The 24,882-nt window shown below is 44.1% G+C and overlaps 1 protein-coding gene across 3 annotated transcripts in view; it reads left to right on the top strand.

Moving 5' to 3' along the window:
* itsn2a (intersectin 2a) overlaps window positions 1-24,882 on the top strand; it is a 38,075-nt gene that overhangs the window by 3,314 nt on the left and 9,879 nt on the right. The window contains exons 2-27 of one of the 3 annotated variants that reach the window (XM_069722867.1): window positions 2,531-2,602; window positions 8,784-8,876; window positions 8,980-9,043; window positions 9,510-9,685; window positions 10,015-10,236; window positions 11,945-12,038; window positions 13,901-14,043; window positions 14,320-14,383; window positions 15,655-15,792; window positions 15,873-15,979; window positions 16,066-16,328; window positions 16,407-16,556; window positions 16,647-16,787; window positions 16,920-17,007; window positions 17,098-17,237; window positions 18,584-18,664; window positions 19,393-19,532; window positions 19,686-20,088; window positions 20,564-20,733; window positions 20,931-20,991; window positions 21,924-22,156; window positions 22,248-22,288; window positions 22,382-22,548; window positions 22,807-22,840; window positions 23,055-23,176; window positions 24,457-24,553. In XM_069722867.1, the coding sequence (XP_069578968.1) occupies window positions 2,596-2,602; window positions 8,784-8,876; window positions 8,980-9,043; window positions 9,510-9,685; window positions 10,015-10,236; window positions 11,945-12,038; window positions 13,901-14,043; window positions 14,320-14,383; window positions 15,655-15,792; window positions 15,873-15,979; window positions 16,066-16,328; window positions 16,407-16,556; window positions 16,647-16,787; window positions 16,920-17,007; window positions 17,098-17,237; window positions 18,584-18,664; window positions 19,393-19,532; window positions 19,686-20,088; window positions 20,564-20,733; window positions 20,931-20,991; window positions 21,924-22,156; window positions 22,248-22,288; window positions 22,382-22,548; window positions 22,807-22,840; window positions 23,055-23,176; window positions 24,457-24,553 (3,439 nt within the window). In that variant the 5' untranslated portion in view covers window positions 2,531-2,595. Of the gene's footprint in view, window positions 1-1,988; window positions 2,603-8,783; window positions 8,877-8,979; window positions 9,044-9,509; window positions 9,686-10,014; window positions 10,237-11,944; window positions 12,039-13,900; window positions 14,044-14,319; window positions 14,384-15,654; window positions 15,793-15,872; window positions 15,980-16,065; window positions 16,329-16,406; window positions 16,557-16,646; window positions 16,788-16,919; window positions 17,008-17,097; window positions 17,238-18,583; window positions 18,665-19,392; window positions 19,533-19,685; window positions 20,089-20,563; window positions 20,734-20,930; window positions 20,992-21,923; window positions 22,157-22,247; window positions 22,289-22,381; window positions 22,549-22,806; window positions 22,841-23,054; window positions 23,177-24,456; window positions 24,554-24,882 lie in introns of those variants that run through there. The other 2 variants (XM_069722870.1, XM_069722868.1) reach the window with 2 other exon arrangements.

Below are 24,882 nucleotides of genomic sequence, written 5' to 3'. Positions count from 1 at the left end.
AAATAGATGTCTGAGATTAGTTTTCATTAGCGCAGGCCAATCATTTGACTCGCTGGTTTAAAAGACCTTTTTTCACAGATGAAGACGACTTCACACATTCAGCAGCGTCACCCGCTCAAACACTTCTTACAATTCCTCTCAATAATGACGTGGACTGGAAAGAGTCGTACATTTTTCACAAATAACACCGCAGATTGCATTATATCGAGATAATAACTCGAGTAAGGTCAGCATCATCACATTTCTAAGCCAAGTTGAAACGAGCTTAGCGACTGAGAACTTGGAGGGAATTCACGAATTCACATGACGTGCCAAATAGAGACGCCTCGCGCACGCTTTCCCTCTGCTCCGTGCTCTGCACCCCAGAGCTCGTCGATTTCGGTGGTGACAATAATTTTCACTCCGTCTTTGCTCGTCTTTCCAGTACTTGGCATCACTGCGTCGAGAATAGAGTTCGCCCGGACGTTTGAAAAGCGTTTCTGCGAGATGTATCGGGATTTATGAAGGATCGTAGCAGAGCAGGGTTGAACGTGACTCCCCGTAGCTTGCAGCCATAACCGGAAGTCTCTTGTGTTGCTAATCTAACTTAAATAGATCTATTGTCTGTCACAGGTAGAAAGCTCGTTAAAAACATGCCCCAAAAAAAAGACTCAAAACTGGATTTGCTTACACAGTTCTACAGAGTATTGAATTAAGGGTATGACTACTTTTGTAAATGAAATAGGCCTCTTTCAGTTTGTGGTTTTTATTCAATTAAAAAAAGGGAAAAAGAAAATGCAATAATAAAGTGTGCAAAAGTGAAGGCGTGCGAGTACTTTCTGAATCCACCGTAAACACTCTTAACAAGATTGTCTTTGTTGAACTACTTTCTTTCTTATCAGTCCCTTTGAATTCCCGTTGATTAATTTAAGATTGTGCGCCTTAAATGTCATTGTCGTTTGCTTGTGTGCGAGCTGTTTATTGCTCATGCCATGCGTGAGTTTGCGCACAAGCACCAGCGCAGACAGTCGAGAGCATGCGGAGGCATGCGCCACAGTGTGCGGTTCTTTGCTCTTGAGCAATTGACAGCCATCACAGCCACAGTCTCCCCGACAAGAATTCACACAAAAACAGGGAAGCCAATGATGGAGCGATAGTCTGTTAAGAGCAGAGAGAGAGCAGGGAATGAAAGAAATTGTGCGGCAGCCGTAACAGAAGGAATGCACGTTTGATTGAATGACGAAAAGGAGATCAAGGAGCTGAAGTGGAAGAGATAGATTGGAGGAAAAGTAGAAGTGTGGAAAAAGATGTGATTTGGTGAAAGCACAGAGGAGATCGCTTGGACCCGACGGGAATCACAGCAGATGAGGAAAACCCTTGCTTGTAGAGAGAGAGAGATAAAGCAAGAGGAAATATTGTGAGTGGGGGGGGGGGCTCATGGAAAGAGAAACTGCAGAAACAGAAAAAGGAGGGACACCACAGCCAATAACGAAGTGTATATTTTCAATTTAAAGATGTAGGAAGCATGAATGACCAAGAATATGGAGAGTATGTTGGCAAAGCAATTGAACTGAAGAATGATTCAGAAACAACAGCAAAAGCAAAGGACCAAGCAGCAGGCTTTTCCGTGGTGTTAAAAAAAAAAAAAAAGAAAACCGAAACCCCACGCTCACTCGGCTCGTTTTCCAATTTAAGAGTTTTTACCTGCATGGGCTCATCTGTCCCATCTACCTCCTGGGACTCTGCCAAAGATCCCACAGATCGATCTCATCAGGTGGGCCAGGCTCCCTGCCCACTGCACTCAATACAGCCATAAGTCCTTTGTTTGTGTGGTGCACATACATGTAAGCATACTGTGTGTGTGCGTGCGTGTGTGCGTGTGTGTGTGTGTGTGGATAGATGGAGATAGACAAGTGTTTTCTGTATGTTGCTAGTAAGACAAATATAGATTTTTTTTTTTTAGCAAAACAGAAAGAGATGAATCCAAATTGGATGGCATTCACACAGAAAGCCAAATGTCAGACTAAATATCAGCGGAGAAACGCCACGATTTGCAAAAGACTGCTGGCTTCAGCCGCCATCTGTGATCTGAGAGTGGGGAGTGATAAATGCTGCCATTCTCACAGACCACCATCATTTCTCTCTGCGCTCTCTATTCCCCCGACCGTCTGTCCTCTTCAGTGCCCACTGCTCCGTATTGGCATTGTCTGTGTCCTTTCCCTTCCTTCTCCTCTCCTTACCTACCTGCTCTCTGTCATTTTGTCACCCTCCTCTCTCTCTCTTTATGTCCCCTCCTCCGTCCCTCCCTCATTCTGCCATCCCTTGCCGTCGTAGCGGTTCACTGTGCCTTCCTTGCATTGTTAACAAGATGAGATTTTTTTTTTTTTTTTTTTTTTAATTTCTGCTATTGCGCACATTTAGATCGCCTCCGCTCTGTTCCTCATTCACACACGCACACACACACACACACACACACACACACACACACACACACACACACACACACAATCACACTTACGCTCTCTCTCTCTCTCTCTCTCTCTCTCTGCAGATGTCTGAGAGCTAGCCAGCTGAGTGGAGGACTTCCCTCTCTGCCCGTGCTCTCCACCTGCAGCCATGAATGGTAAGAGCACTTTGTTTTTTGGTCTTTGGCGTGTTTGCTGTCATGATGTGTTTGCCTCTCACGGGGAGGCAAACATGCACCCTGATTGGAACAATGGTCAGGACTGAGAATGAACCTGAATGGAAACAGATGGGTGAGGAAAGAAAGCAGAAAGAGGAGGGAAACCGAGTCGAGGCCAACAAGCGGCCGTTGTGTCGCGCACCTTCTTTTTTTTTTTAAACTTTAATCTCTCCTCCGGTTGTCTTCCCATCAAGCCTGAACATTTGAGTGCATCTGTTGCGGTCACTTTGAACATCCTCTCTGTTGTGTGGGACCGCTCGTGCCAAATGTGGAGTGTGAATTGTCAGATCACGCGGCTGGGATATTGATCTGCCATCAGAGTGAAGGATCAGACTTTAACTGAACCCATTAAAGTGAGACGTACGTTGTGTGAACCCTTACAGGAAAGAGGGCCTGAAGGAATATGGGATAATTACCTTTTGATTCATTTCAAGCCAAATCATGAGCTATTTTGTTGCATGTTTTGACGTGGGGACTCTCTCTGTTTCTGTTGTGCTCCGAATCTGAGGTGATGCATCGTTTTTTTTTTTTTCCCCCTTGCTGTGAACCGAATTGCTCGATGCTGTGTGTATGTGTGCTTTAATCCTCTCGTCTCCATCCTTTGATCGTGGAACACAGTTGCTGTTCCTCAAGGCTCTCTCTGGGAAGTGCCTTCGATAAAGTGTGTGTGTGTGTGTGTGTGTGCGTGCGTGCGTGCGTGTGCGTGTGTCAGATGCATCGTGTCCACATGACTAATTCGTCAGTTTAACAAGCCACACAGCAACCACACTCTGTGCTTTAATCTCTTCCAGTAGAGTCACACTGGGGGGGAAAAGAAAAAAGAGACACAAGAAACAACATCGGCATGTGATGAGTTTCTCAATGGAAACATATGGGGAGGCTGCAGCTATTTGCACGTTCGTCAACACAGAATCTGTAATGAGGTATTTGCAAAGTCATTAGTCAGTGTGTGTCCAAACCAGGGGGACAGTGTGCAACAGAGAAGAAGAGGAGCGCGTGTTTCTGTGTGTGTAGACGGAAATGCTGCAGCGTGCCAAGACTGTTGATCCACCGGAGCTATCTGAAGCATCAGCTCGTCTTCCCCAGGTGAAGCGTTTGATATGCAAATAGTTGTGAGAGCGGTGAGGAGAGGTTTCCCTCAGAAGACCGGAGCCGGGTGTTTTGAGGCCTAAGTGAAGGACAGTTTGACAAACAGATGTCAATTCACTGATCTATTGGATTAGTATTTGCACCAAAACTGATCTTATAGAGGGGATTACATAATGGCCATGATATGATCTACCCAGAGACTGTTTATAAAAAATGGACATAGCCTCTGTGACGTCACCCGTAAGTTTCCCGAAGAGAGATTTTGAAGTTCAGTTCCATGTATCTCTGGCCGTCACCATCTTGGCATCGCCTGACTCCAAAATCCCCCAAAAAATGGTCCAAGAGGATGTCTATGGGTGGAGCTGAATAAAGTCCGGTTGCTAAAACCTGGAGTCAGTTTGTCAAAAGTGAAGGCATCCAACTGTAACTTAAAGCTGTTCAGCCCATAATTATCCGTAACTCAATGCAATTTAAATGGGTGGTTACATAAAAATACACCCATGTCACGAACGGGGAAATTAACCAGAGGCCAAACGCATGTTTATTTCTGCTGTATGAAAGACATGAAGCTTACATTTTCACAACTATACCAAAACCCAATTTACTGAGAAATGCGCGGATCTATAAGTGAGATTTGGATTTGGAGGAAAAGAGTGCTCTTGATGGCATTCACTTTTTGCAGATACCCCGACTCGAAGTATCAGAATATGCACCAAGAGAGTTTCACGCCAGCACAACCCCTGCCCGGCCAACCCCCTGCCCGGCCAACCCCCTGCCCGGCCAACCCCTGCCCGGCCAACCCCCTGCCCGGCCAGCCACTGCCCGGCCAACCCTTGCCCGGCCAACCCCCTGCCCAGCCAACCCCTGCCCGGCCAGCCCCAAATCCGACAGCGAAACCACTGTTGGTTTTTATATACTACTAATTCAGAAATTTGGCACCTCGTTATCTGGTGTCCCACTGAGCGGCCATATGTTTCCAGCACGAGTGTGGAACCGTAGACGACCCCTATGGATTCTGTGTAAGAAGCTTTGCAGTGGCCCACTTATTCACAGCACATTCAGCCCTCACCGATAGACACGCTGGCTCTACTGACAGGCCCGTGGATGCGGCCATGCAAGCTACGCGTCCCAGTGGCACTGTGCTAAATATCGCCTCCCCGTTTCTCACTTACAATGGCTTCTAAATGAGGGCCGTCGAAGCCAACGAGACAGTGTGAAGAATACTCACATCTCTGTGCGAGATTAATTACTTTCTCCTTTACACGGCAGCGTTTCGCTGACAATGCCAAAAGTAGGTCGAGCACTGTGAGCTGCTTACACCGGCTTTGTCAGGGAAAAAGCAGATACCTGAACAGGTGTTGCCGTGGCGGTTCGGGAGTGTGTTTGGACGCTGAAACTCAGCTCGGTGCCAAACAAATATTCCTCACTGAGGCAAACAGCTGGCAGTTTAAGACACGTCGGGGGGAAAAAATGGAATCTTTTTCCACTCGATAGTTGCCCCACTCTCATCTTGTTGGCTTCGTACTGTGCCGTTACTCATGCTCAGCAATCCATTGTGTCATTCCTCAGAGACGTTTGTGCAGTCAACAAGAGCCGGTGGATTGTTTGGGTTAGTGCTGGGGTGGAAGTTCCATCATGTGCAGGCTGGTATTTCCTGAAGCTGGTGAATAAATTACAGCCTTGATGTCTCTGAGGACATGAATAACCAATTGGCCCAAAGCTTAAAATGTTTCCTAGTGACGATATTACAGTTTTTTTTTTTTTCTACCTGTCTGCTAGAGATTTAAAAAAAAAAGAAAAAGAAGAGCAATCCCTTAATATTTCTCTGCCCTCAAATCCTCACATCTAAATACCTGCTGTTGCTAACAAGACATCATGTTTCTGTTCATTTTTTTTGCATAGATTACATACAATAAAACAAGACATAGTATCGCTGAAGACGGTCTATTTAAAAATTTGTTTTGAGATAAAGATTTCACGTTCTTTCCACCACAGTAGTAGTAGATTATGTCAATTTCCTCAAAAATAACATTTCCAGCCCTTCTATACAACTATTTGTGTCATGAAATCTCAAGAAGAGTTGGAGGAAATATCTTCCAATTTGGCGCAAACGGTCACTCGAGGATGAGCTGATCAAAGGTCAACGTGACCTCACGAAACACATTCCTGACCATAAGTCAATAAATCATACACTAATAGGGTAAAATGATGGAAAGATGACATTTTATATTCAAGTGGTCAAAGGTCAACTTCACTCTGTTCTGCGAGAACAATTTTTGGCCATTATTCAAAGCTATAATTCAGAAACAGAAGGGGAGATTGTGACCATTTTTCACATTTGGTCAGATAATGAACTGGTGACACTGATCTTATGTGTCCGTTTTAAAACTGTGCTGATCGTAAAGATCTTCTGTGCTGTCGGGTTGACGATTCTACAATTGGTAGCTTCTTTGCAGTGACATCGATATTTAAAGCGTCGTTTACTGCCATGGCTACAACTTTGTGTTCTATCAGAATCAGCTTTATTGGCCAAAGTCCTTCAAGGTCATCACTGCATATACGAGTCTGGACAGACAGGGATGTAAACTGTAACTCGACCTGACCCCATCAGGGTCATTGCAACCTCTGGGATTGTAGCGTGTCATGGTCTGAGATATGTTTATTGTAAACTGTTCATGGTGGAAATCGTTATTCAGAGAGAAATGACAACTATGACCTTGCACTTGTTGCATTTTATCGTAACGGGGGAATGAATGGGGAAGCAGATTTTCCGCTTTGTCTGATGTGCGGATTCTTTTTATGGGATGCAAATAAGTTGATTTGTTTATGACAATGGAGCCTGAACAGAGAATATTTCCTGATTCGTGGTCAAGGATTGTAAGTAAATGTAACTTCTCTTTGATTTAATTTTGTACACGGAGCACACAGTTATGTTGCCATTAATTTTCCAGACAACTCTTAAATATCCAGGTCATGGCCTCGTTTTCTTTTGAAACCATGTACTGTAGCAATATGCACTCATGTCCTTATGTTTTAATAACAGATTTCAGTTTCTTTAAACGAGTTATTTTTGTTTCCTCTATTTCTGAAGAGATTTCTTTTGGTAAATCCTAAATGTTCATGCTGAGATGTTTAAGAGAGCTTTAAACCAATGAGAGCAAATTATGATGGAAGTTAAATAATTCAAACTTAACGTTAACGTTGTCTCTGCTATAAATAAAGCAAAATCTGCAGACACATTTTGTTTGAGGTCTGTACCACTGTGATCGCTATGGTAACAGCCGTTAGCATCAGGGAAGCCCGTCTGTCGCTGCCGAGCAGAGGAAGACGAGCTGGTCAGGAAGGAAGCTGAAAGTTTGGTGTTTTGTCCCAGTTGAGTCGGGTCTATCCGTTTCTTACACCAACTAATCTGCTTCTGCCGTCTGAATGTAGCCAACAGCTGTTAAACTAGCTCATCCCTCAGCTTCTCTTCAGTTCACCGTTTGTGCGTCATCCGCCGCATGACTTAATATGTGTCATTATCTTCGTCTCTGTCATTCAATTACTGCCATAATGTCAATCCGTTTTCACAAAATGGCCTCACAGCTTTCAAGTTAAGAAGGCTTTGAGGATGCCCTGATCGAGTCACATTTTGATGAATTCGCGGGCTTCCTTTAATGATTGATAGATTATCAGTCTGAGTTGTAATCTTTTATCCCTCTCCATTAAAGCCGTCTTGTGAAATTGAGTGAGAATTGAGTTTCATACCCCTCACACAAGCACGGCGGACTTCATATTTAATTCATGGCCAACCCTGAGCTTACCTTGAGATACTGCAAGAGCGGAGCAGCGTGAAAAAAAAAAGAAGCTGACGGGACAGTTTTATACATTAATCATCGTCGGGAGTTGGTTAAGAGAGGTTTCATGTGAAGAGGAGATCTGATTAGGGATAGAAAATATGCACACACTCTGGGATGGTGAAGTAAAACAACAAGACTCCATATCAAATTCAGCATTAGCATTTCTGCTTTCGGGATCGGTTGCTGGATTTAAATGCGTTGCTCAGCTGAATTTGTTTGTTTATTTGTTTTAAAATGTATTTTTGGTCACGATTTTCAAATATTTTTCTATACAGTGTCCACTTAAATATTATGTTCGTTTTTATGCCATGCTGTATTAGGGAGCATAAATAAAACTACTGGATTTTCTACCCATACTAAAATCCTTTGGGTGTTAACTTTTAATTGGTACGGGGTCCGAACCTGAGAGTTTTCTCAAACCTTTTCTGTTTTCTTCTGGATTCATGATTTCAGTTCTTCAAAGCTACAAAAAATAAAAATAAAAAGAGTCAAACATAGCAATGGCCATTAAGTAGCATCACTTCTTAGTTGATAGGATTGTAAGCAATCATCGCCTTGATTTGCATTTAGTCTGGAAACCCTGTGAGCATGAAGGTCCGTTCAGCCACTCCGAAAGGGGGGACCAATCAGCGACCAGCGGCAGATGACTTAGTGTGATGATGATGTTGAAGTCAAGTGTTTGTTTTGAAATTTAGTTTTAACAACGGCGGTGGTGGTAGAGCGAGATGAAGCAATACAAACAGTTGCAGCAACGCCAGCAAATATCAAGGAATTGAACTCCGGAGTCGGCAAAGTCTGCATTTACTGATATGGCATTGCACTCTGCTCACATTGGGTGGGCGTCTCTGTTGTTGGCGCACAATATACTTCATATTGTGGTCAAAGCAGATTGGTTAAAGGCTGCTCGGATAGTTCCTGAATTTAACCCCAGGTCTACACCCATCAGATGCAACGACCAAACCCGGTGGATTTGGGTCTGGAATACGAGGCTAATGCAACCGACGTGGAAGGTGCGAGTAGACGTCGCTTTGGCATTGCCTTTTGGCTGATGGATTAAAAACTGGAGCTTTAATGTGATTGCCAATCCTTATTTCTTTTGTCGCAACTGGATTTACATCAACAGCATCGAGACCTCTTTTCATTGAGAATTCAAAGACCTTGAAATGTCCTGATTGGTTCTTGGTTTTGTCCAGGTGGAGCCGGTGTGTGGGCCATCACTCCAGAGGAGAGGGGGAAACATGACAAACAGTTTGACACACTCGCCCCCGTCCTCGGCTACGTCTCAGGTAGGCTGCCGTCGTAACGAAACAGACTAAATACTTGCTTCCGAATAATGCCGTCATCAGATGCCCGCCTATATGCACCCCTGTGATGTTTGTTTGTCTGCAGGAGAACAAGCAAGAAAATTCTTTCTCCAGTCTGGGCTGCCTGCTTCTGTCCTCGCTGAGATCTGGCAAGTACCAAATGAATAACTTAGTGAATCTTCATCAGAATTCATTGTTAAGTGGGTCAGTAGGTCCGAGCTTTGTTTTTGGTCAGAGTTAGTTTGGTAGATCGGCCTGCTTTCAACTTCCTGTTGAGCACTCATTTCCTTCACAGCCTGCCACACCTAGTAAACTGTGTGTGTGTGTGTGTGTGTGTGTGTGTGTGTGTGTGTGTGTGTGTGTGTGTGTGTGTGTGTGTGTGCGTGTGCGTGTGTGTGTGCGCGTGTGTGTGTGTGCGTGTGCTGTAATTAGAGCAGTGCATGTTGGAGTTTGTGTGAATAACGCTACTGGAATCCAATCCCACCAGAGCCCTGTCCCCTGAGAAACTTTCCTTTTCTATTGTCTCGATAAAGAAAAAAAGAAATACTGGGAATACACTCTCCGCTATAAACGGATCATGGTACACTCACAGATTTCCGTCTTTCCCTCCTGTAGGAACCTGGCCGACATGGAGAGCGATGGGAAGATGGACAGACTGGAGTTTTCCATTGCCATGAAGCTCATTAAACTCACGCTTCAGGGGCGAAACTTGCCCTCCACCTTGCCGGTCGTCATGAAGCAGCCTCCTGTGTCCAACTGTGGTTCAAACATCCCTTCATCAGCACGATTCGGTGAGGAAAAAAAATCTCTCTCAGTTTAAAGAAGCTGAACTCCTTCCCTTACAGCTTAACCTCTTTGAAGTGTTATTTCATCAGGGGCCAACCAAAGACAAGCTGCAATTTTGAGAAGTTGTATTTCAAAAGTTATTGTTGCCTTAAAAGAGTATCAGGCAGCTTGAGTCCTTGATTGATGAAAAAAACAAAAACAAAACAACAACGCTGTTCTAGTTACAGTACGTTAAAGGTTTTGTATCAACAGAATTAACGTAACCCATTTTTAAATGTAGCTTTTCACACTAGTCAGTCTTTTGAAATATTTGAACCTGTGTGTTTCCTTATAGGAATGGGTTCAATGCCGAACCTGTCACTTGGTCTGTCATCCATGTCAGCTATGTCAGCCATGAACATCCTAACACCCATGCCAGCTAACCCCGCCATGCCCTCTGTGCAACCCCTGGTGCGAACGCCAATGACTCTTCCCCTCATCACCTCGCTCGGAAACTCTGGGCTCTCCAACGGCAACATCAACCTCCTCACCTCACCTCTCGTTCGCAACAGTGCAGGTTGGTTCTGCGGTAGAACCATTCTCAGTCGCTTGCTGGACAAATCAAGGCGGATAATGATTAGTGGATTAAAAGCAGTTCATTCAAACATGATCCGGGGGGGGGTCAAAAAGGTACATTGAAGATGACGGGTTTTTGATCCACAGGCATTCAGTTAACCTTATTTTCAAGGATATTTCAGTGGCGCACATCAATGTGACATTAAATACAAAAGGGGAGCGTGTAGTGTGTTTAAAAAAAACAACAACCTGGTCCTGTGTTCTCACTGCCCTGGATGTTTTCGATATATCGCTCCTCTAACGCACCTGATTCAAATTAATGGGTCGTCATTAAGCTCTGCAGAAGCCTGATAACGACCCTTTCGTTTGAAGCAGGTGTGTTGGAGCAGAGAAACATATAATAACTATAAAAACTATAATGTTCACGGCAATGAGTGCACAGGACCAGGGTTGCGAAACACTGGACAGAATGATGCGTATCAGTGGTCGTAAATAACTTGTCATCAGCTTTTCTTTTCAGGCGTCGGTTCTTTGTCGGTTCAAACTTAGCCAGGGTATGATGCAAATGTTAGTGAAGCTTTACAAGTGACTAAATTAAATTAAACCTCAAATTTACACCCAGTAACTACCCGGTGTAACTGCTACATTGGCGACAAAGCCAAAGCTAGTTTGCCAACATGTGACCCATTTTGAGCGAGAAGTCAAAAGCAGAAAATAAAATATGGTCAGTGTTGTCTGATTTGATAGTTAATAGTGATGTGAACTGGGAAGACATTAAACCACATTTCCCTAACATTTTTATTTTTGGTAGTTTAACAACTTGTTTTTCCTCATCTTCACTGACGGAGACCTTTTAACGACACAACCTAATTTAGTAGGTCACTCATTTGAAACTACCACCCGCTAACAACTTTGGAAGGTCTTGATGTAGAAAGTAAAGAAATAATCCTGGTGTAATTTTTCGTGTATCGGGGTCAGTTATTCATTTCCAGAGCAGTGATTCATTAACGTAGTGAGGACTACAAGACCACGCTGCACCTTATGTAGCTCATCTACTCTGCGGCGCCAGCGGAAAAAGTCACGAGTCTTTGCTGAAGAGACTGTGCCTATTAGTTGAAAAAGTCAATTTCAAAGTAATATTTTACAGCACATTCTCAATTTAACAGATTCTTCCATTTAGATTTTCCGTCATCTCACTCTGTTCTCTTCATCTCTCACCACCTCCGTCTGTCCCCCGGCTGCTCTCTTTAATCTCACTGTCTGTTCAAGTACAATTTTTAGGCTGCGAAATGAGCAATCTAATGAGAGTGACTGTGAAATTGCTCTGTTATTTGGCGTTCCTTCTATCTTTAACTCCCCCCGCCGCCTCTCTCCCTGCTGATCAAGACATATCACTGCCACACGTTTTGAGACGAGCCCCGTTTTAGCGCAAGGGTTGCAGACAACTACAAGCCTCTGTTTTTAGCCAGATGTCAATAACCTCGCTGCGACAGCGCTCTGTGCTGCGACTGTAAAGTATGACGAGACAAGATGAGACGCACGCACGTTCAAGGGCGTCTGCACTCAGCGTGTGGACATTACGTCAAAGAGTGATTTGTTTCGGTGAAGCGCATGTACACTCTTATCTTTTAACATGTATACATTCAAATGTTATCTTGAATTTGTCCATATGACGTCTCGGCCATTAACAAACTGCCTCCAACTTCCAGCGCTCCCTCTCTCTGGCTTCTCCTCTCCTATGGCGTTCTCTCCGTCCACCGGCATGTCAAAGGCCAACTCTCTGCTAGACCTCGGATCGAGCAGGTGAGTGTAAAAAAAAAAAAGAAGAACATAAGCATTTTTAATGAGAAATGTGCGTATGTTATTCACACAGTCGGTCTACGTTGCAGGACTAATCAGTAAACATTCGAAACAAGCAAGTGTCCTAATAGTACCTAAATGGTAGTTGAAACAAATATATGCGTGTCATTACCATCAAGATTTTAGTATATTAAAATTAGTCATTTCCTATACAGGGATGCAGGTGTAAACACTGGGTTAATATTAGTGCTCACAAAGAAGCCGCATTATTTTTCAGGGAAGGGTTAAGAATCCCAAACACAGGCAGAGATTGGACAATTAGATAGCAGAGAACAGGAAGGACTTTTTGAAATCAGATGGTCTTGTTGGCAACAGGAAGAAGTGGGCTTGTTTAGAGTCACAAAAATAGGAGAGCAGGAGTAAAATGGCACGACGCTTCGGTCCTGAGTATTTATCTGAGCAAGAAGTCATTAGATTCCCTTTAACACTTGTCTTCCCCTCAGGATGAAATAAATTGCCTTTTGTGATACCCTGACTTTTCCTCAGTGAAGTTGATGTTTTTTCTTTTTAATGAAATAAATTAATGTGCCATTAATGTGACTCGTTCATGGTTCTCATAGGATGAATCATAATGACTTTAGTGGGCTTCTGACTAGCGAACATAGTCAACTTTACACCCTATGTAGGATAGTGGCTGTGAGCATGCCAATATCAGCACTAACGTCAAAGCTACACTACAGAGCACATCCTCACAGAGCTGCTGGCAGCGCTGAAGACTCCTAATCTTTTTAGAATGGAAAGAAAATAGATTTTTGTTTTCGATAAATAAATAACTACCAAGGAATTGATAATGGACTAATTGAGATATATGCACTGTGGAAAAATGAGATAGCGACTGCAGGCGTGTGCTCGTCAAACTTTCAATTCTGTTTTTACATGAAGCACTTTACCGCTTCCCTGGAATATTTACATATATACTAGGATGTAGTGACGAGTCAAGATTGAAAGAAGAAACCAGGGTCTGGGAGGTTTTGTGCAGTTTCAGTGACAGCTTGAGCATCTAATATCCTTGATCCTCCTCTTTACGGTGTTTTGTGAGGTTTTGGAAAAGGATTAGATTCGATTTCACTATTTTGAATAGCCTAGTGCGTCATACAAAGAGTCCTGACCTCAGGTGGAGGTGGGACGGTAAGCAGCGATAAGGTCACGAGTGCGAGGAGGTAAACACAGGTTTATCCAGCAGCGACCCAGCTGGATTTCCCCTTCAAGTTCTTAGATACACTTTTGAAAATCATGATGGACACACGAAATTTGCGGTTTTCTGGGTTTCCAAACCCATAACAATATAAATTTTACAGCACTTATTCCCACACACACACACTTCAATATACATAGACACACAGAGAAAAAGCCCGTGGGCAGAGGGAGGATTCCCAGACTCCATCTCCCATTGTCTCCCTGAAAGCTCTCCTTTTATTTCAGAGGACTGTTGCAGTAGAAGTTTCCATGCAGCTATAACGACGAAGAAAATACATTCTTCTCAAATGAGCATCATCGACCCAGCCTATCCTCCCGCTATTCTTGCGGAGGCATTGTTTATAATAAAAACAGAACGGCTGATTAGCATAGCCTGAGAGCACAGCAGCGTCTCGTTTCAGAGAGTCATTGTCTACGTGGTCGTTTCCACCGGCTTCCTCTACACCTAATTAAGAGCCGAGAAATAACACCGGGGAGTCTCGGAGCAATTAGTGGTTTTAAGCCGGGGCTCGAATACCAGAGAAAAAGAAAACGCTGACCGCATGATGTTATTGTGTCGTTTGCCTTTAGGTGATATCGTGGCACATTTTTCTTTTCTCTGTTCATAGCTCGAATTCTTCCTCCACCACGTCACTGGCCAGCAACTCTCCAAAGATGGGTGCGAGTGACTGGGCCGTTCCACAGGCCTCGAGACTCAAGTACCGTCAGCAGTTCAACACGCTAGATAAGCTCATGAGTGGCTTCTTGTCAGGTCAGTCCATATACACACACACACACACACACACACACACACACACACGCGCCAGCCTGAATAAACATAAAGTTCTCCTCAGGACCACTCAGCTGCTCATGAGCAGTGTTGTCAAGTTTGACAGCGTTCACTCTGGGTCAGTTGCACGTCCGCACTCACGTACTCCGATTGCTTTTAACCCCACTTGACAGATCTTGGCAGAAACACAAACACATCCACATCAACTGCTGTGAGATTTCACTCCGTTGTTATTGCTGATGCAATTTAAATTTGCAGGACCTCAGGTTAGAAACGCGCTGATGGCATCAAATCTGACTCAGACTCAGCTGGCTACCATCTGGTGAGTATGAGATGCGTGTTTGTGTGGCGTGTTTACCCGCGTGTACAGAATGTATGATCCCACTGCTGATCACACCTCAGCCTCTGTGGGCCTTTTTACGGTCATTTATAGCATCTATTAATGACTTTTTCACTTGGAAACGTAGAAATGATTTCCATAATTTCATGCATAAAAAAACAAATATAAAAACAAAGGTAATAGAGTAGATCATAACATCAAGACTTGAAGCTGGTAGATAGCCAGCTCTGCCCAAAATCTAAAAATCCACCTGCCAGTGACGGCTGTTAATCCAGTAACCCTTGTTAACGCTGCACAAGTTCTGAAATATTCCTTTAAGGTGACTTCATTGTTTGTAGTACAACACTAAACTGGCTCAATTTGTTACCTAATGATTTATTTTGTGTTAAAGCAGAAATCTGTAACTTCTGTCCTTTGTTGGCATCAACGCATGAAAAGGAAAGATCCAACTCGCTGATTTGAGATATATATTTTGAACAGCCATATAACTTCTTTGTTCATTTCTTATTTGATATATTGGATAAAGTTTCAGCCTATAGTAGACTAGAAAGGTAGCAGCATACAAAACCTAATTTTCAATATCTCTAGATTGAACAGACTTTTTATGCAACAAATAAGCAAACTTAAAGTAATAAGACTGAATGTCAGTGCATAGGCAGCAGTAATATAATCCTTATAAATCCAGTTGAAACAACAAACAAATTTCACCTAAAAAAAAAAAGTACTTAACATGCGGAGGGGTTTGCTTGCAGTAATGAGCCCTCAGAGAATGATCAAACAGTTCTTTAATCCTCCTCCTGATGTGCGTCTTTGAGTTCAGTTCCTTCGATTTAAAGCCCGCAACTTTACTGATTTGGTTTACTCCCACCGCTGTCAGCAACCCCAAATGCCAGAAGCAGCAGACAGCTGTTTGCCGTGATAAAGCCACTGTGCACTGCTCGTGCAGCACCAAATGTCAGACAAAGTTAGCGACCGGCAAACCTATCCAGGATGGCAGAAAGACGAGTGGACGGTAACGTTTGCTTCCTATCGGCCGGATATGCAGTGAGGAGTCAACTGCTTGCTGACACATTCCCTGCACACATGACAGGCTGTGGATGTGACATGCCAGGTGATAATTTGTCAGTTTATAGTTTGTTTTAATGTCTTCAAGGTGCCAAACAGAAAGAAAATGAACGAATACTGCTTTAAAATTCTGATATTCTGACCCTGATATGCTTGTTAACACGCAGTACTGCGTTATTTGTACACAGGACCCTTGCGGATGTGGATAAGGACGGTCAGCTGCGGGCCGATGAGTTCATTCTGGCCATGCACCTGGTGGACATGGCAAAGACTGGCCGCCCTCTACCGCTCACACTGCCTCAAGACCTGGTACCTCCCTCTCTCAGGTAACACACAGAAACACGCGCAATTTTGATGACTTAATGAAATAAAATCCACAAACATTGCTTTTCTTTTCTTGTTTCAGAGGAGGGATTAAGTCCAGCGAGCTCATTAATGGAACAGGGCCCTACATAACTCCCTGTTTGATCGACATAACAGAAACAGAACCTGCACAAAAGAACAAGAGCAGCGGTATTGTTTTCTGCACACTGTTTGTCTTGTTATGGACTTGTCCTATCATATGTTGCATCACTCCCCTCTCTCCCTCCTCTGCTTAGCGTCCTTTGAGGACAAGCTGAAGGAGAACTTTGTGCGAGGCAGCGCCGAGCTGGAGAAACGAAGACTGGCTCTGGAGGAGCAACAGAGGAAGGAGCGGGAGAGGAGGGGCAGGGAGGAGAGAGAGGAGAGGGAACGGAGGGAGAGGGAGGCCCGGGAGCTGGAGAACCGGAGGAGGCTGGAGGAGGAGAGGCGGCTGGAGAGGCAGAGAGAGATGGAGAGGCAGAGGGAAGAGGAGAGGCAGAGGGAGCTGGAGAGGAAGGAGGTGAGTGGGAGCCGTCGCCGGAACGCCGGGCGGCGAGGTCGCCGCGTCTCGTAACCGTCTCCCTTTCTGTACCGTCAGGCGGCAAAGCAGGAGATCGAGCGCCAGCGGAGGGATGAGTGGGAGCGTGGGAGGAGGGAGGAGCTGGGCAGGAGGAAAGACGGGGAGCAAGAAGAGATCTCTCGACTCAGGGAAAAAAAGAAGAGTCTGGAGTTGGAGCTGGAAGCTGTGGTGAGACTTCACTAACACTGACAGGCGTACGTTTTACAGTGCCAGCGAAAACATGGGTACACCGTCATGTCAATCGCCTGCATCTCACAGGGGAACAAGCACAAGCAGATCTCCGACTGCCTCCGTGATGCTCAGAGCAAGAGGCAGATTCAGAAGGCGGAGGTGGACCTCGTCAATCAGAAGAGGGATACGCGCATTGCTGACATTAACACCCTTCAGCTCGAGTTTGAGGTGAAAAGAAATGTGTTTTCTTTCTATTTTTCGTTCTACCCCGTGAAACTTTTTGCATAATTAATGAAGAATTCTCACGAGTGTTGTTTTTTTTTTTTCCATTTTCTGTTTACGCCTGTTTGTTTGCCGAAGGACTGGCAGAGGAAGCTCTCACAGCTGGTTCCAGAACAGCAGAGGCTGACGGAGAAGCTGCAAAACATCAGCCTCAACAAACTCTCCTGTGGGCGCCTGCTTTCAATTCACACAAGACACCACGTTGGCCGCTGAATCGTCTCGCCTGCCTCTGACCTCTGACCTTTTTGCTCTGTAGCGGCGACTTTGACCTCTCTGACCGGGAATGTGACGGAGAAGGGTGTGAAATGCCGGAGGCTGAAGGACCAGCTTGACATCTTGGAAAGGGAAACGACAGACAAACTGGCCCAGATGGAGCAGTACAACAAGGAGCTTAAGGTCAGTGATCATAGTACAGAGGGCGCTTAACGCCCGTCTCAGTGGAGCTCAGACCATTTAATTCAACACATCTCAAATTAGTCCTGTACCAGCATGGTCAGGCCACCAAAGAGCAGTTCAGATCACAAACTTTTCCTTTAAAAAAGGTGCAATATGTCAGATTTAAGTGCTGTGTTGTAATGCCACTGTGTACATTAAGAGGTGATAGTAAGTCACCGTAACATCTCGTCTTCCCTCAATCCGGTTTTAGCAGTTTGGTCAAATTTGATGTATCGGGTTTTTTTTTTTTATATAAGTAGTTATTTTTTTTTTTTTTAGTTTTTTCTTATCTATAACTGATGATTTTAAAGTTAAGTTGTTTTCACCCTGTATAATGCATACAAAAAATGGTGATCAATTAAACCTGTATGATACAGCTTGCTTATGTCCGTTTTTTTCAAAACTATAGTAGCATGAATAGAGCGACTCAGTATCACCTCTTGTGGTGTGGAGTGATATTACAACACTGACCAGGCTAGCTGGTTAGCATGCTAACTTCAGTACATGTTTCTGCAAACCAATACACAGACGTCTTTGAAATAACATCAAAACCGCTATTTCTTTACATCCTGTTGCTAATATTAGTTACTTTTGATATTTTGTAAACAAAAAAATCCATTGGCTTTTCAGACCTGAAATCTTTTTCTTTTTTTTGGTATTGCAGTGCAGCAGAATAAAATAACATCACTTAAAAATGGATTACACGTATATTGCGAAGCAGAGACCGACTGTTTACTGTGTAAAGTTTTTTTTTTTTTGTCCTAAAGCGCAGGCTTTATATTGAATAGAACAAAAAACGGGGGCGTTTCACACTAAAAGCGCTGCTGTGAAATCTTGTTCAACTGGTCACAGTCACTCTAGAGTTTCACCCCTCAGGCAAAGAAAACCTTGTTATCGACCTTTTTTGCACACAAACAGACTCAAATGTACACATTAGCTGGCAGAAAGCCTGATAATTCAATACCTGTGAAGAATGATGTCATGCCCCCCCCCCCCTCCCCCTATAATCTATCATCAATCTGGTACTAATACTTACAGCATTAAAAAGCCTGCTCTTTTTCCTTTGCTTTTTAACTGCTTTTAAAACGTTTAACCTCCGTCTTTCTCTCCTCTTTTCCTCTTTCTCTCCAATACCTGGATTTTTTTGGGTTTTCCTACCTTCCTGCCTCCCCCCCCCACACTCACCCTTTCCCCTCTGTTATCGTCCTCTCCTTTGCTCTCCTCATTTATTATTTTCACCCTCTGTCCATTCCTCGTCTCTCCTCTCCCCTCGTTTTCCCTCCCTCTCGATGTGTTTTTCTCTTTAGCTTGGGGATATGGATGACTGTGTCCTGCGAGGCCTTCTGTCTCTCCTGGCCTGCCTCAGCCAGCTTTTCCTTCTCATCAAGGTTATCCTTCTTTCTTTCTTTCTTTCCCTCTTCCCCCTCCACTCTGTAATCTTGTTCAACACCCCTCCTTATGGTGTTTTTTTCATCTCACATCATCTTTCCCCTTAAGCCATAATCTTCAATCTCCTTTATCTTTTCATACCGTGTTGATTCGATCTGTTCCCTCATTCTTGCTTTTTTTTTTTTTTTTTTCTTCTTCTTTTTTGACTCATCATTAAATGGAGCTCTGGTTTGGTACCATGTCTTCCTTCTTTGTTGTGTTGTCTCTCCATGGGATTTGTTCAAGCCTGTGTTTTCAGTGTAAACAGGAAGCACCCTGAGGGTAAAACACACACACACACACACACACACACACACACACACACACACACACACACACACACACACACACACACACACACACACATAGAATGCTTAACCTGCACAATGTCTGTGTCAGAAAGATAAAAAGTTATGTCAGCTTGTACATACAGTATCTGCATGTTTTCTGTGAATGGCAGCCAGTTTTGCATGTCTGTAATGAATTTTGCTTAAATATTATTAAAGATGTTGAAACTACTTTTAAAAACACATACGCTACTTTCTGTGTTGCGCATGCAGGAATCTAGATTGAGCACAAGTTTCTTACACTGTGCATCATCCGCCAATGCTGAAATGTGGTCGGTTCAAAATTTTGGGACTGATCATGACAGTAGTTTCTTGCATTGCATGTTCTGTGACTGCATCAGGAGCTGAGGGAGAAGCAGGTGAGGCAGCAGGCTGCCCTGGACGACCTGTACAGAGTCAAAGAGGAGAAACTGAGGGAGCTGCAGAGACGCAGCGAGGAGGAGAAAGAGAGGAAGAGGAGGGAGGAAGAAGAGGCGGCCAGGTGAATCTGAGGGAGTGTGTGACTTCTATTTGTCTGTGCAGCATCCAGCAGAGTACTTGAATCTACTTTAGTTTCATTTCTACGACAACAAATGTTCAGGTGTTGCGGTTTACGCTGAAGATGTTTTTAATATGTGGCCTTCACTTCCCACAGACAGGCAAAGCTAGAGCAAGAAAGGAGAGAGCAGGAGCAGAGGGAACAAGAGAGGAGGGACAGGGAGGAAGAGGAGGCACGTCAAAGGAGGCTCCTGGAGGAGCAGAGGGCCAGACGGAGGGAGGAGGAGGAGCGGGAGGCACAGGCTCGTCTCCGAGCGGCCCAAGAAAGAGCACAGGAAGAGGAGAGACGAAGGAGAGAGGAGGCGGAGGAGGAGAGGAAGAAGAGGGAGGTGGAAGAAGAGAGGAAACGGAAAGAGGTGGAGGAGGAGAAGAGGAGGAAAGAGGAGCGGGAAAGAGGAGGGCAGCAGCCGGCATCCAAGCTGACCAGGTACAGAGCCCTGTACTCCTTCGTAGCCCGCAACACAGACGAGCTGACCGTAGACGCAGACTGTCTCATAGAGGTACGAGACACGTGTGCTGTGTACACTGTAAACTTGCCTGTCTTCTGTTTTTTATATACTTTGGGACATTCAAACTGAAATGGACTAACAGAAGCTGGAGTTAACTTTAGAAAATACCACCTTAAAGTAACCCAGACTATCACAAAATGATTGTGGTGTTTGCTCAAGGAGCGCACCAGAGAGTCGACCCGAGAGCTCACTGAAGCACAGCTAAAAACACAACTGCAAAGATGAAATAAAACCAGAAACAGATGCGGTCGACTGTGCCCAAGTATAACCGATATTGAATTGTGTAAACTGGATTGTATCATCAGTGCGTAATGGTCACAGCCAAAACCGACAGTGTTGTTTCTGTCTATAGTAATTGTTCCTGATTGGTCCAAAAGTTTACCGCAGCAGGGAAACAAACGTGTTTACCCTCACCACCTCGTTATGTATGATGAAGTGTGACTGAAGCGTGTTTTCCATGATGCAGGTGGATGAGCACACCATAGGTGAGCCTGGCTGGTTGTGCGGGAATTACCATGGAAACCGGGGCTGGTTCCCCCAGAGTTACGCAGAGAAATGTCCTACCCCCTCCGCCACAGAGACGACCCCTTCCTCACCTGGGAAGGTGTCCTGTCTGCTGCTGCCTCTAAACACGAGGTGAGATGCAATATGGGAGCAGAATAGATAAGTTTGTGGTGTTTTCTTTTCCCCTGCACAAAAGATAAAACGGTTTAAAACTACTTCTTTTTTTTCTGACCTCGGGCATTGTAATTTATGCCACAGTAGAGTTTGGTTGTTTTTTTATTCCTCTGCTGGTTCCCTCCCTGATGGTTTGTCCCTCCTGTTTTACCCAGAGACCCAGTTGTGGAGGAGACGGGTGACAGTACTGTTCCTGTCCTATCTGACGCTTCACAGGTAACCTGAGAGTTTGACTTATGTTTACATTTAATTCTCTTAATGATCTTAAAGGACAGATAAACTATTCAGTGACCTACTTGTGCAGCAAAAATCAATACCTTGTTCTGTTGCCGTGTCAGTTCAGAGATAGAAGACATTTTCTATTCAGAAGTAATGTAGTATCTATTTAATGCTGGCACTTAGCAGGTAAATTGTATTTTTATGTTACTTTAGTGTGTTAAACGCAAAGCTCATTTCAGGCTGATGGGAGGAATTAGCTGATCATAAATCACAGTATTAGACGAATCAAAATATTGATGTTGGCATTAGGTGAAAAGATAAAAGATTGCTATAGGTAATATAAATCATCACAAGGGGGATATTTATATCTAACCCACAACGCATGGCATCTATTTATACTGGACCAAATTGGTGGACTGACCAAAAGACCACTAATTTCATGGCTATTTTTTATCATCATCATCATCATCATCTTGTGTTTTTATTGACACGGGAATTGGAGATTGGAGATTTTTGGTGCCGTTGTATATATCGGGTGTAAACCGGCTGTGGCAGGAACAGAACTAGGTCTGACTGTGATATACTCACTGCTGCTGACACACACACGCAAGTACACGTTCACACACTTCTTCAACAGCAGCATGAATGTATATTAATAGCTGTTCTCTACTGGGAGCTCTCCTCTCTTTCTGTGCCTCTCTGTGGGTCACAGACACTTACAGATGTCCATCTCCCATTAGATAACATCAGTGTTAGTAGGTCTAGCGTTTGTAGGTTATGTTTCGGGCTCTGAAGGAGTCAGGTGGAGATGTTGCAACTGTGATATTCTAACTTATTCAACATGTAATTTTTTGTTTTTGTTTTAATTGATTCTGTGTCCGAGTGGTTCAGCTGCGTCACCTTTCTGTTCCTCCAATCTTACTCCTCAGTCCTCAGTTGCTCTGCTGGCTCGAGCCGTCTCTTCGTGGTCAGCCACCTCAGAAACTCACCTCAACCTGTCCTCCGGTGTGGGCGACGTCATCACCGCGCTGCTGAGCTTCTCGCAGGGTGACACCATCAGCGTGCTGCAGCAGCGGGACGACTGGTGGTTGGGACAGCTCAACGGGACGCAGGGATGGTTCCCCAAAGGTTACGTCACTTTGGAGACGGCTGGCAATGCAGAGTATGGAGACGCGCACGAAAACAAACAGACACATCTCTTTGGTGTGAAATTGTAGTTGATCCTAATTCACGTTCTGTTGTTCCCATCGTAGTGTTGATGCATTTGACACGTCCGACTCTGTTCAGCTTGAAGGTAAACAGTTCATCTGCACACAAAGAGACTTCACTCTGGTCTGCACCTTCAACCTGGTCTGCACCTCATGTTCTCGTGTTTTATCCTAACCAGAGTATGTGGCCTTGTACACATATGAGAGCCCAGAAGTGGGGGACCTGACGTTTGTCGAGGGTGATGTTGTCATGGTGACGGAGAGAGAAGGAGAGTGGTGGCGGGGATGCATCGGGGACCAGGTGGGGGTGTTTCCCTCCAACTATGTCCGACCTGTTGAGCCAGAGGTGAGTTAATAAAGTTGGTTTAATAATTGAAATATTGTCATCGCCAGTATTTTCGCTATTTCAGAACTAAATTCTGGAATATTTATTTTAATAAACTATTTCATTTTTATATATTTAAAGGCAACATTGTCATCTAATTGACTAAATAACTATTGAAATCAAATTTTTTTTTCTTCTATGTATCCATGTATCATGGATCTACTTATCTTTTATTGTACTGCTTTACTCATTACTTTCACTACTGCTTGACAAATGTAGGTGTCAAGACCTGGAACTATAACCAAGAAACCTGGTGAGAATGCACACAGCAAAGCACATACACTTCACACACACACACACACACACACACACACACACACACACACACACACACACACACACACACACACACACACATACACTACACACACACGTGCAGGTGGTGAGACTCTGCTGATTAACTCTGTTATTCTCTTGACATTTACCTGATCTAAATTCATCCTCGGATCTGTGTGTTTGGTAAACAGAGATCGCTCAGGCCGTCACCATCACCGCAGCCCCGAAGGTGCATCAGCTGCATCTGTCTCCAGGGCAACTGATCGTGGTCCTAGCCAAGAACTCCACCGGCTGGTGGCTCGGGGAACTGCAGGTAAGTCATCAGAGCCATCGGGGATCTTAAACTGTTAAAGCAATCTTTTTTTTTTTTAAGAGGCAAGAATAAAAGAGTAATGTTAGCTGCTGAAATTTTTAACACTGCAGTACTTTGACTCTGACCGTGGATGTGAAGTCCAAGGTCAGTGCACCTGAGAGCACAATTAATTCATCGTTCTGTTCAAACCACTTCCTATTTACAGAGGGGAATATTCAGATGTCCACATTTGGGTAGAAAACTTTGAAAATATTAGTATGACCTTATGTAATGCTTCATGAACAAGCTGTAATAAAAAAATAAAAAAATGCCGCCATTAGTGGCTTCGTCGGATAGTTATGCAGAAAAATGTATCGGAAACATCCTTAATTGTTAAGGTATCTTCCTATGCAAAAATGCCCAAATTCTCTGCTTCTAACCTTTCATGTCAGAATATTTCCTGGTTTTTGGTCTTTCATTTTGTGGTAAATTGAAAATCGAAGTTTTAAGTGTGGCTGTCAGACAAAACAAGCAATGTGACGGTGTTCTCATTGCATTAGGGAACCTGTAGACCAAAAATCTAATTCATTAATGGGAAATATAAAACAACAGATAAACTGATATGGAGAATAAGTGCTGGTTACCTGTTTAGTTTAATCTACCATAGCCGTCATATGCTTATGGAAAGTACAAATGTTCGTTTTACCATTTAAACCCAGCTGATGCTGTGGATGTGTTCGTGTCTGCTGACGCGTTGGATCAGTGAAGAGCTGGTGAGAGGCGGACAGGAAGTTACGGGGGTATTAACAGTGCTGTCTAGATGGACGTTCTTTTGCAGCAGTGAGAGGTCAGTCCTCTCTGCCTGCTTTGCGCTGAGGCTGCAGCTGCAGCTCTGGTTACAGCTCTGAATGGGCTCAGTAATAAGACAGCTGAGGCAAAGTTAGCAGCAAGAGGTCCACTGTTCAAACAAGACAGTCAAAAATTGGAGCACAGTGCATTACCACAGCTTCGTCAAGCTGCACAGCGCAATCAGCGGCGCGGTAACGTAGGGTTAGAAGCCGAACGGCAATATTTCATTCATTTTAGAGACTATCCCAGAGGTTTGGTTTGACTTATGAAGACGGTAAATATAAATCACCACTAAAGACCCATCAGGATTCAGTATAAATTGCTGTTGGGATTCTGGGGCTTCAACGCTCTGAACGACAAAAATCGATTCATCAATTAATCTCTAGATTTAGAATTCAGAAGTGAAGCAGCGGGAGATTGATTGACACTCACTGGCTCCGTCCTCCCTCCAGGCTCGGGGTAAGAAGCGGCAGAGAGGCTGGTTTCATTCCTCTCACGTCAAGCTCCTGGGTCCCTCCAGCAGCAAGTCCTCTCCCTCCCCTCTGCCAGGTGATGGCCGACACACTCTGAACACAACATCCTATTCATGATCACTGAGCATTCGTTCTTCTGTGTTTTGGTCGGGTTTGTTCTCTTATTTAGATCACAGTGCGGCTGTCGTACATTTCACTGGCACGCGTTGAGAATTATAGACCATAGGTACTTTGACAGCGCTGCTAAAAAAAAAACTGCTAATGAGCTTCAGTGTCTCTGATGCAAGATGCTACTAAATTACTGTAACTTATTGTGTCACTGGAATAAGTGAGAAATTTATCAGAAAAAAAATTGTAACAGAATTGCATCACGTAGTTTCTATCATGCTGTCTATTTTATGGAGA

The sequence above is a fragment of the Brachyistius frenatus genome, unplaced genomic scaffold, assembly GCF_029030835.1.
Source record: "Brachyistius frenatus isolate BFR_SWC_R1_liver_20210118 unplaced genomic scaffold, ASM2903083v1 Contig_307, whole genome shotgun sequence".
In the NCBI taxonomy this organism is placed as follows: Eukaryota; Metazoa; Chordata; class Actinopteri; family Embiotocidae; genus Brachyistius; species Brachyistius frenatus.
The sequence above is the reverse complement of the archived record's forward strand: the minus strand, read 5'-3'. Positions and strand labels throughout refer to the sequence as shown.